Source organism: Thalassophryne amazonica, chromosome 21 (assembly GCF_902500255.1).
Source record: "Thalassophryne amazonica chromosome 21, fThaAma1.1, whole genome shotgun sequence".
Lineage (NCBI taxonomy): Eukaryota > Metazoa > Chordata > Actinopteri > Batrachoidiformes > Batrachoididae > Thalassophryne > Thalassophryne amazonica.
The window spans coordinates 15,524,139-15,536,196 of NC_047123.1; the positions used below are offsets into that span (position 1 = coordinate 15,524,139).

The 12,058-nt window shown below is 44.3% G+C and overlaps 1 protein-coding gene across 1 annotated transcript in view; it reads left to right on the plus strand.

The window, feature by feature from the left end:
- The first annotated feature begins 1,833 nt into the window (after positions 1 to 1,833).
- Positions 1,834 to 12,058, plus strand: part of LOC117503565 (phospholipase B1, membrane-associated-like) — a 68,489-nt gene continuing 58,264 nt past the window's right edge. The window contains exons 1-12 of the mRNA XM_034162825.1: positions 1,834 to 1,901; positions 1,986 to 2,037; positions 2,131 to 2,211; positions 6,865 to 6,924; positions 7,042 to 7,109; positions 7,946 to 8,024; positions 8,145 to 8,252; positions 10,250 to 10,324; positions 10,408 to 10,479; positions 10,581 to 10,655; positions 10,746 to 10,806; positions 11,601 to 11,659. Coding sequence (XP_034018716.1) covers positions 1,834 to 1,901; positions 1,986 to 2,037; positions 2,131 to 2,211; positions 6,865 to 6,924; positions 7,042 to 7,109; positions 7,946 to 8,024; positions 8,145 to 8,252; positions 10,250 to 10,324; positions 10,408 to 10,479; positions 10,581 to 10,655; positions 10,746 to 10,806; positions 11,601 to 11,659 — 858 coding nt within the window. The remainder of the gene's footprint in view (positions 1,902 to 1,985; positions 2,038 to 2,130; positions 2,212 to 6,864; positions 6,925 to 7,041; positions 7,110 to 7,945; positions 8,025 to 8,144; positions 8,253 to 10,249; positions 10,325 to 10,407; positions 10,480 to 10,580; positions 10,656 to 10,745; positions 10,807 to 11,600; positions 11,660 to 12,058) is intronic.

Consider the following 12,058-nt stretch of genomic DNA (forward strand, 5'->3'; position numbering starts at 1 on the left):
GGGGAATGTTCACAGCCTCTTTCACATAATAATGTAATAGTCCACATCCATCCTGAGTACTGTGTGCGCAAACGTGATGTGCCAGCTATTCCAGTGGCGTTAAACATCTGTCAGAGTGACATGCGGCATGTGTGCGCAAATCCTTGTGCCTGCAAAGGATGTGTCAGGGCCGCTCAACATTGTGCACCATGTCATTGGGGTATGAGTATATGGCAACCCAACAGTACCACAAATACGAGACTGAAATATGTCGTAAAAAACGCTGTTTTGTCAGTTATTACCGCACTTTTTATGTCGTAATTAAAGATTATTTTTTGGTGATACATGACTGAAAGTGGCGTACGTATTTGTGGCACTGTCGGCTTGCCATATGTGTACAGACTGCTTGAGATTTGTGGCCGTATTTTTGCAAGTCCGGACGGCATTCAACGGGCATCGGCCATCATGTGAGCACATGTCGGGAGGATCAAATCAGTGAGATTCCACATCTCTTTTTGCTTTTTGCCCGTTTTCACCTCTCCGCCTCCTCTCCACGAGCCGCGCGTCAGTGACATACCCTAAGACATACCCCAAAATTCCTGGCAGCCCCTGGACCTCATGATGAATGACAGTTGTTTCTGTGAAGAGTGTATAATATGCAGTGTTGCCACAGTTACTTTGAAAAAGTAACTTAGTTACTTTACTGATTACTCAATTGTAAAAGTAACTTAGTTACTTTACTGATTACTCAATTGTAAAAGTAACTAAGTTAGATTACTAGTTACTTTTTTAGTTACTTTTCCCAGCTGCCGACAACAACCCTCTGCCACCTCAACATGACAATGATACCTGTTTTGCCAAAACTCACTTTATAGTCACCCTTTCTTGACTTCAATGAAAATAAATACTTGTTTTATAAAAAGTAAAATAAAGACGTCTTTCTTGACCTCATATTTAACTGTTGACAGCACTGTAACAGTAAAACTTGCAATTTCGAGCCTACATTGTTTATAAAGGTAACTATTAAATTCTAACATTTTTCTAACATTTAAATTCTCTCTAAACATTTTACTTGTCGAAATTATTATTATTTTAAGCGATATTAGTTGTAGTAAAAAACGGCTTCAAAATTGCACCTTTAATCTAGGGGTGTTGTGGGGGGGCACATCCCTGCCCCACGCCCCCATTCCATCTAGATTCGCCCCTGCTTTGGCGTTTGAGCACAAAGAATGGATAACATTTATTTATGCAGAAAACAGGACCAGATTTACAGGTAAGAAAGTTTTATTGCGTTTTCACATCATGTGGTCCACAGAAAGAGAGTTTAGGTGCATTTGAGTGGAAAATAGTGTTAGTTGTTGACGCGTCGCGGAGGATCAGCTGTTTTTAACGACCAGATACGGAGCGGCTCAGCTCAGAATTCTAAATAAAGGAGGAAAAAAAGTATAAAAATGTCTTTGTAAAGCTCAGTGCAGGTGTGCTGATCACCGCGCTTTAAGAGGTGAGGACGAGTCGAGCAGCTGCAAAAAACCGCGGATGAAAAGCTCACAGCTCACTGAAAGTGGGCAGTTCAGTCGAACCCCGACCTCCTGCCCACAGACCAAGTTTAATGCTGCTATCGACCCACAATGAAAAATAATAGTAACGCACAGTGACATGGAGAAGTAACTTTAATCTGATTACTGATTTGGAAAGATTAACGCGTTAGATTACTCGTTACTAAAAAAAGTGGTCAGATTAGAGTAACGCGTTACTAAGTAACGCGTTACCGGCATCACTGATAATATGACAAACTATAAGATACAAATCTCAGCACTGTTTACTGTATTCAAATCATTTTCTCTTTTAGAACTAATGACCTTGTTCAGTCCTGCAGTAATCCGTCCCCTCATGGATGAAGCTGACTGGTTCCATCAAGACAGGTACAGTACTATGTGACAAATGACAAATTACTACTTTCGACACTCATGTGATTTATGTTCCTAAATATTTCTCTGGTGTTACAGCACATTAGTGGAGCAGGCAAAAAAAGTGGTCGGTTTTATCCAGAGTGACCAGGTGCTGTCATCATACTGGATGTTATTTTTTTTTAACTCTATGTTTTTTGTTTTATTTTCTCTCTCTTTTTTAATGGTATTGTTCTTCCAACAGGCTATTGTTGCAGATAGAGACTGGAAGCTGGTGCTTCTCTTCATTAATCTGGATCAGCTCTGCACATGTGACAAGCAGCAGGTAAATATTTTTATGTCTTTCTTGTGAAGCTAAAAAAATATATTATGAAGGAAAACATTTACATCATTACACCAGGGCTGGGCCAATAATCTTATCTCACGGTGCAATATCTATCACAATACTTGGGTGCTGACTCAATACATAAAAAGTGTATTATACCTACAGGTATAGCAATTAAAATGTAGGTGACACCAAAAAAATGTACACAAATAATGAAATGTTGATATTTTAAAAAATCCTGAACAATAAAAGTCAATGATAAGTGCACAGGTAAAGGATAAACAGTTGTCTGAAGCCTGCACTCTATTTTAAGCCCTCAGCCTCGGCCATATTGTTGCTACGTCATGCTGTCTACAATGTATTTAAACCTCTGGGGCGGACGCTGTCGTATGCGACGGCTAAGACCATCCATCCATCCATTTTCTTCCGCTTTATGCAGAGTCGGGTCATGGGGGCAGTAGGTCAAGCAAAGCCGCCCAGACCTCCCGATCCACACACACACCTCCCCCAGCTCCTCCAGGGGAACCCCAAGGCGTTCCCAAACCAGCCGAGAGATGTAGCCCCTCCAGCGTGTCCTGGGTCTTCCTTGGGGTCTCCTCCCAATGGGATGTGCCCGGAACACCTCTCCAGCGAGGCGTCCAGGGGGCATCCGGAAAAGATGCCCGAGCCACCTCAACTGACTCCTTTCGATGTGGAGGAGCAGCGGCTCGACTCCGAGCAAATCCAGAGTGACCGAGCTCCTCACCTTATCTCTAAGGGAGCGCCCAGCCACCCTGCGGAGGAAACTCATCTCGGCCGCTTGTACTCGTGATCTCGTTCTTTCGGTCATGAGCCAAATCTCATGACCATAGGTGAGGATCGGAACGTAGATCGATCAGTAAATCGAGAGCTTTGCCCCCTACTCAGCTCTCTCTTCTCCACGACAGTCCGATACAGCGACCTCATCACTGCAGATGCTGCACCGATCCGTCTATCGATCTCACGCTCCATCCGTCCCTCACTCGTGAACAAGACCCCGAGATACTTAAACTCCTCCACTTGAGGCAAGGACACTCCACCGACCTGAAGAGGGCAAAGCACCTTTTTCCGGTCGAGAACCATGGCCTCGGATTTGGAGGTGCTGATCTACATCCCGGACGCTTCACACTCAGCTGCAAACCACCCCAGTGCACGCTGAAGATCCTGATTTGACAAAGCCAACAGAACCACATCGTCCGCAAACAGCAGAGACGAGATTCTGTGGTTCCCAAACCAGACCCCCTCTACACCCTGGCTGCACCTAGAAATTCTGTCCATAAAAATAATGAACAGAACCGGTGACAAAGGGCAGCCCTGGCGGAGGCCAACGTGCACTGGAAACAGGTTTGACTTACTACCGGCAATGCAAACCCAGCTCCTGCTGCGGTCGTTCAGGGACCGGATAGCCCTTAGCAAAGGACCCCGGACCCCGTACTCCCTGAGCACTCCCCACAGGGTGCCCCGAGGGACACGGTCGAATGCCTTCTCCAGATCCACAAAACACATGTGGACTGGTTGGGCGAACTCCCATGAACCCTCGAGCACCCGATGGAGCGTGTAGAGCTGGTCCAGTGTGCCGCGACCAGGACGAAAACCACACTGTTCCTCCTGAATCTGAGGTTCGACCATCGGTCGAATTCTCCTCTCCAGTACTCTGGAACAGACCTTACCAGGGAGGCTGAGGAGTGTGATCCCCCTATAGTTGGAACACACCCTCCGGTCCCCCTTCTTAAACAGAGGGACCACCACCCCGGTCTGCCAATCCAGAGGCACTGTCCCCGATTGCCACGCGATGTTGCAGAGGCGTGTCAGCCAAGACAGTCCCACAACATCCAGAGACTTAAGGTACTCGGGACGGATTTCATCCACCCCAGGAGCCTTGCCACTGAGGAGCTTTCTAACCACCTCGGTGACTTCGGCCTGGGTAATGGATGAGTCCGCCTGTGAGTCCCCAGTCTCTGCTTCCTCTTCGGAAGACGTGACGATGGGATTGAGCTCCCCCTCTAGCTGCCACCTTATTGTGGTGGGGGAGTTTGCGTACCCAGATGATCCTAGGAGCTATGTTGTCAGGGGCTTTGTGCTCCCTGTAGGGTCTCCCAAGGCAAACAGGTCCTAGGTGACCGGTCAGACTAAGGGCAGTTCAGAACCTCCATGACCAGTAAAAAATCAAGGACCGAGACGTCGCCCGGTATGGTGGAGCCGGGGCCCCACCCTGGAGCCAGGCCTGGGGTTGGGGCTAATGTGCGAGCGCCTGGTGGTCGGGCCTTAGCCCATGGGGCCCGGCCGGGCTCAGCCCAAAAGAGCGTCGTGGGCCCGCCCTCCTGTGGGTTCACCACCTGCAGAGGGGGCCATGGGGGTCAGGTGCAGAGAGGATTGGGTGGCGGTCGAGGGCAGGTGACCCGGTGACCCGGCGGCCCGGTCCATGCTCACAGCCCCTGGCTGTTGGGACATAAATTTCACTCAATGGAAATTCTGAAGCCCTGACTTCTTAGATTGTATGTTAGTACAATTAACCAGAGAGTAAGGTATATTTTCTCATAAAATGCCCAGAAAGGATAAACATAGTCAAGTCCACAGCTGTTAGCACTGCTGTTAGCATGGCTCTAATTATCAACGCCTTGATTTCATAAAATAGCTGAGTTATACAAAAATTCAAACCTGCCAACCCCCCGCTCATAGGTTTGTCATGAATGGGGAATCTAGGGAACCAGAATCATTTTTGTGTAGCAGGCTGTAAACATGTTTATTTCTGCTGTAAAGTTGGGGATTTTAACAACAAGGTGTATGGGGAGTGACTCACTTTTGGAGCAAGACTTAAATGACCATTCAAGGAACTACAAGATTTGGCACGTCCACGTTGGCTTCATTGTTTCAGCACCGGAGGTTGAGGCTTCTTTTGTACCTGTTATCGTGATGTTCAGTATCACCAAACCTTCTCAGTTTTATGTCTCCATGTACAAATTCTCTTTATATAAGGAAACGTCATGCCTGAAATGGGCCATACGTCTGCAATCAGTGTCACAGAAGACCTTGTGTGTCTTGTGCTGGACCTGTGAGACAGACAGCGAGACATGTCCTCACTTTGTACACGTGGCGAGCAGGGTATTGGTAATAATATTACTCAAAAGGGATTGGATGGACTTTGATCAAACTTGGCCTGAATATTACTTGGGTTAGTGTTTCCAGATGATTAACTTTTGGGACAGATTGGTCCCATGGAAAAGCACATTTTCCATACTATCTCCACTACCAATGTGGAGACTTGATAGTCTCCACCTTACATATACATCAGCCCACTGATGCCTTTTATTTATATCTAACAACCTCTGTGATCTTGCTGTAAAGGTGTATAGCAAAACCACTTTAATGTCATGTGGAGAAACAATTTACAGTAGGTTGTTAGTGTGAAACTCAAGCAAATCATGAAAACAATTTCAATTCAATTTCAATTTATTATCATTTATATAGCACCAAATCACAACAGAGTTGCCTCAAAGCACTTCACACAGGCAAGGTCTAACCTTATCAACCCCCAGAGCAACAGTGGTAAGGAAAAACTCCCTCTGAGGAAGAAACCTCAAGCAGACCAGACTCAAAGGGGTGACCTTCTGCTTGGGCCATGCTACAAACATAATTTACAGAACAATTCAAACAAATATACAAGAAATACTATTGGCGCACAGGACAGGAGGATCACCAACACAAATACAACTCCCATCTCTGGATGGAGCTGCACCTTAAACAGAGAGAAAAAACAGAATCAGGCATCAGAAAGACAAAAAATACTGTATAATTTGCCAGCATTAAACAACAAGAAAAACAGAGAAATACTAAGGTGATCGCTGGCCGCTAGCCCTAAACTTCACTAAAAGACCCAGAATTTAGGTAAAGTTGAGGCCGCAGCTCGCTCCAATTAATAATAAATGAATTAAAAGAGTAAAAAGCGTAAAACAAAGCTGTACCAGTATGCTAGCCATATGAAAGGGAAAATAAGTGCGTCTTAAGTCTGGACTTGAAAATCTCCACAGAATCTGACTGTTTTATTGATGCAGGGAGATCATTCCACAGAACAGAGGCACGATAAGAGAAAGCTCTGTGACCCGCAGACTTCTTATTCACCTTAGGGACACAAAGTAGTCCTGCACCTTGAGAACGTAAAGCCTGGGCCGGTACGTAAGGTTTAATTAGGTCAGCTAGGTAGGGACGTGCCAGTCCATGAATAATTTTATAGGTAAGTAGCAGAACCTTAAAATCTGATCTCATTGGGACAGGAAGCCAGTGAAGGGATGCCAAAATGGGTGTAATGTAGTTGTACTTTCTGCTTCGTGCCAAAAGTCTGGCTGCAGCATTTTGAACCAATTGGAGACCCCTAATGCTAGACTGCGGTAAACCAGAAAATAGAACATTGCAGTAGTCCAATCTAGAAGAGATAAATGCATGGATCAGGGTCTCAGCATCAGCCATAGACAGGATGGGACGAATCTTCGCTATATTTCGCAGGTGGAAGAAAGCAGTCCTAGTAATATTTCTAATGTGGAGGCCAAAGGACAACGAAGAACCAGGCCTCCGAGGGATTTATTTTTAAAGAAGCAATTTTGCAAGTTCACATGCTTGTGTTGGTGTGTGTTGTTCCAGTCTGTTCTCAAAGCAAAAGTTGAAGAAGTGGATGAAGCGCTACAGCTGCTGCACTCTCAGGTATCTTCTGGGTTATGTTGAGTCCTTTTCCTCTAGTTTATAACTAACCCTTTAAAGTTTGACATTCATATTGTGTTATTATGTTTCACTCATAATGTGTGTTTGATGGCACTACAGCTGAAGCGGACCATTGTCAACGTTGCATTATGGGATGGAGAGCATGACCATTCCTGGAAGTCCTGGAAGTAAATTTCACAGTGATAGTTAAAGCTACAGTATGTAAGATTTTAGGGATCTTCATTAGCATAAATGGAAGGCAGCATTCATAAATATCTATACATTCATTGAGTGATTTATTTTCTGCCGTGCATCTGGGTGTGTGTCATGATGACAGTAGACCAAGCAGCTCATTCCACACTTCCCTATTTTTCTAACTCTTCTTGGAGGATCCCAAGGCATTCCAAAGCCAGCTGGGAAGTATCCCTCCAGCTTGTCCTGGGTCTGTCCTCCAGTTGGACGTGTCTGGAAGACCTCTCAGGGGGCATCTTCGCCAGATTGTCAAACCACCTCAGCCGGCTTCTTTTGATGCAAAGAAGCAGCGGCTGTACTCTGAGACCCTCCCAGAGAGCCAAGCTTCTCAGCCTGTACAGGAGTGTAAGCCCAGATACCCAACAGAGGAATCTAATTTTCACTCCGTGCATCAGCAAAGTAGAGAAGCTTGAATCTTCGACTGGACTGGGTTGCTTGACGCGAGGACGTTTCGCTTCTAATCGCAGAAGCTTCCTCAGCTAAATTTCTTACTCAGGTAGTCTGACTTCTGTCTTGACTCTTGTAGAGAAGAACGTTCTTCTCTACAAGAGTCAAATGCATTACATTTTAGTATGAATTCTTTGTGATAAAAGGCTGCTCCATGAGGTGACACTAAATCCTACACACTGTAGCTTTAAATACACTAAAATACCATTTTGAATGTCCTTAAATTAGACTGTGAAATATTTTGTGCATTTCCTCTTTTTGTCGATGACTAAAAGAAAGTCGTTTGAGGCTAGTTTTAACGAGTGTGTGTATATGTCATTGACAGCACGGTGTGTCCATGTATGGAAACAAACACTGCAGGAGAATTCAGACTTCTTCGCGTCATGATGACTTATGCTCTGCAGGTTTGCTGTCATTTCTCTGTTGTGTCTCCCCAATACTCTTCAGCTACATTCAGTCTTTGTTTTCACCTCTGTGATGTTCTGAACTCTGACACAGGGAGTTTGTCTCTTTTCACTGATCAGGAATCCCTGGAGGATTGGCTGTCACGGAAGCAGTGGTATGGGGACAGGGATGACTTCACTGTTGTTCTACAGGACACGCCTTTCATTGCAGACCAACAGGTGTTTGATGTGAGTCATCTTTTAATCCTCTATCTGAATTTTCACTTGTAGTTAGTTATAGTTTGCAGCTTGTATATTTGCTGGTTTTCTTTAATGCTACAGCAGAAATACAGACCCATAGGAGGTGGAAGTGGGGTCTCATGCACACACACACACATGCGCACGCGCACACACACAATTTTTTCTGGCTGTTCTGGTGCAAGCTACTTAATAAAAGTAATTATACTCAACAAAAATATAAACGCAACACTTTTGGTTTTGCTCCCATTTTGTATGAGATGAATTCAAAGATCTAAAACTTTTTCCACATACACAATATCACCATTTCCCTCAAATATTGTTCACAAACCAGTCTAAATCTGTGATAGTGAGCACTTCTCCTTTGCTGAGATAATCCATCCCACCTCACAGGTGTGCCATATCAAGATGCTGATTAGACACCATGATTAGTGCACAGGTGTGCCTTAGACTGCCCACAATAAAAGGCCACTCTGAAAGGTGCAGTTTTGTTTTATTGGGGGGGAGATAACAGTCAGTATCTGGTGTGACCACCATTTGCCTCATGCAGTGCAACACATCTCCTTCGCATCATCCGTGAAGACAACACCTCTCCAGCGTGCCAAACGCCAGCGAATGTGAGCATTTGCCCACTCAAGTCGGTTACGACGACGAACTGGAGTCAGGTCGAGACCCCGATGAGGACGATGAGCATGCAGATGAGCTTCCCTGAGATGGTTTCTGACAGTTTGTGCAGAAATTCTTTGGTTATGCAAACCGATTGTTTCAGCAGCTGTCCGAGTGGCTGGTCTCAGACGATCTTGGAGGTGAACATGCTGGATGTGGAGGTCCTGGGCTGGTGTGGTTACAAGTGGTCTGCGGTTGTGAGGCTGGTTGGATGTACTGCCAAATTCTCTGAAACGACTTTGGAGATGGCTTATGGTAGAGAAATGAACATTCAATACACGAGCAACAGCTCTGGTTGACATTCCTGCTGTCAGCATGCCAATTACACGCTCCCTCAAATCTTGCGACATCTGTGGCATTGTGCTGTGTGATAAAACTGCACCTTTCAGAGTGGCCTTTTATTGTGGACAGTCTAAGGCACACCTGTGCACTAATCATGGTGTCTAATCAGCATCTTGATATGGCACACCTGTGAGGTGGGATGGATTATCTCAGCAAAGGAGAAGTGCTCACTATCACAGATTTAGACTGGTTTGTGAACAATATTTGAGGGAAATTGTTATATTGTGTATGTGGAAAAAGTTTTAGATCTTTGAGGTCATCTCATACAAAATGGGAGCAAAACCAAAAGTGTTGCGTTTATATTTTTGTTGAGTGTATGAAGCATTTGACTTTCATGTGCAGAAGGACATGACAATCTCAAGGATGATCAGTGGAAACAGGATGGACCTCAGCTCAGTTTTGAGGTTCATAGCAAAGGCTGTGAATACCTATGTACATGTGAATTCTTTTTTTTTTTTTTTTATAAATTTGCAACAACAACAACAACAAAAAACTTTTTTCACATTGTCATTATGGGGTATTGTGTGTAGAATTTTGGGGAGGAGAAGAAAAAAAGAATTTCATCCATTTTGGAATAATTGTGGGCAAAGTCTAGAGCTGTGAATACTTTCTGGATGCACTGTATTCCACCATCTTGGATTATTTTGTTCCAGGGAACCATCTGATGTCACGCTGCCCATTCATTCTGATTGGCAGTCATCGCGTTTCTCAGCATTTTCATACAATAGACTTGTTGATTGTGGCCCCGCCTAGTTGGCATCAAAGTGGCCGTTATCTCTTGCCGCTCAAAATGCTTTGATTGAAAATTAATTGGAAGTTCTCTCTTTGTTTTTATTGCTTGTTGTCACTTGTAGCTAATATGTAGGGTAACTCATCTGCGAGCAACCTGTGTGCCCTGAAAAAAATAAAATAAAATGTGCCACTGTCTCCTGATATATTTGCATCTCCACAACTCTAAATGTATGATGTTCTTTCAGCAGAGAGGGAGGCGTCCCTCGGAGTCCAAACAGTCACACCAAACTGATAAACTTGTGGTTCAGATGTGGACAAATTTGGTGAGACATAAAAACATCTCAACAGAATAATCTGCCTTGCCTTTGTCCCCATAATGAAGACAGTGTGTCTTTGTGTCTTTCAGCTGCAGCCTGGAAGCGTTGGACTTAACACCGATGACAATGGAATGATCGTCACTTTGCCGTGTCCACGTGAGGTGAAAATCTGTGCTGTTCAGAGCGTCATGTCTTTGCATGAAACATACTGTAAGTGTCCTCATTCCTTGTCCTTTCTGTGGTTACCGCTCCCTTCCCTAAGGATCGACCCTTCCTGAGGACTAAAGGAAACTCTCCTTCGTATCGCCATAGTGACACTTCTCCTCTTCTTTACCCAGTGAGTTTTACATGGTTTTTGGCACGTTTGCCAATTTTTCCGGTCCTTTTCACCCTTTGTATTTCTGAATGGAAATATGTGTTCTGTCAGTTTACTGGCACAGAGATGCCGTGTGAGGAAATAAGCCCCTCCCCCACCCCACCAACCTCAGGTGAGATGCTTACATGTTTTTTCTTATACATTATATCACTTCTGTTATAATCAGTAAACAGTAAAACGATGATTTCTTCAAGATAAACATGATACACTCTCCCAATGGAATACCAGTTTTTGGGTTTGGGCAACCAAACATAGTATTTCCCTGGTCCAGTGGACCAGCAGAAAAATACAACATGATTTATGATGCAGACACTTGGTGTATGTGCCTGGCTGAGGAAGCTACCATCAGTGGGATTATGACTAAATGCCTCTAAGTCAGAATCCCGCCTAGATGAAGTGATACCAAAGTACCATGGATTTTGGGTTGGCCCCTGATAGCAGGGTTCCCTTACTTGGGGGGCCCGACGAGCAGAGCCATTTGTGACTGGACTGGGGTGTGGCTGGATATGTGGCTGCCCCTCTCCTTCCTTGCACCTCATGTTTGTGAAGAACCTGGTGCGAAATCACTTGCAGGCGACCTTGGTCGACCCATGGTTGCTAGGGTGCTTGGATTAAATCAACCAGAGAATAGTGCTGATGGTAAGAAAATGAGGCTGAAAATAGGATTTTGATTGGCAAATGCCAATTTTGTGGAGGGGTTATGGTGAGATTGATGAAAGTCTTGTGGTGGTGGTGGTTGGGGGGGGGTTACTGTCACGTCAAACTACATCCTAGAGCTGCATAGTATGCAATCTGACTTCAGCGGCGCTCACAAGTACATGAAATACTGGGGATAATAGAGTATTACAGCACTGTCTGCTGATGATTAGAGCCGACTACTATCCAGAGGTACTTTTGTGTTTTCAGTTCATGCTCTCAGGCCAGGGGACATCAAAGTCGTGGCGGCTCTGGGAGACTCTCTGACAGTGAGTGACACAAAATTTTAGATTGTTATTTTGTCATTCTTGTAAAAAAAACAAAACAAACAAACATCAATAATAAAGAGGGTGCTGTGGAGCAGTTTTTTAATGTAGAAATCAGCTTTGGTGAACGAACAATAAAATACAGAATAAACAACAGTAAATACACAATGCTGTTAAAATCTGAGCCTTTCCAGGAAAGAGGGACAAAAACTTAGCAGACATTCCTGTTTGAAGCTATTTTAGAGACAAATAAAATGTAATGTAATAAAAAAAGTAAGTTACATTCTGGTCCAGAAGTATTTGGACAGTGTCAGTTATAGCACATTGTTTTGCCCCTACAGGTGCATCTAAGAAAATTGGAATATTGCCCAAAAAGTTTAATATTTTTTGTGAGTTATTTTT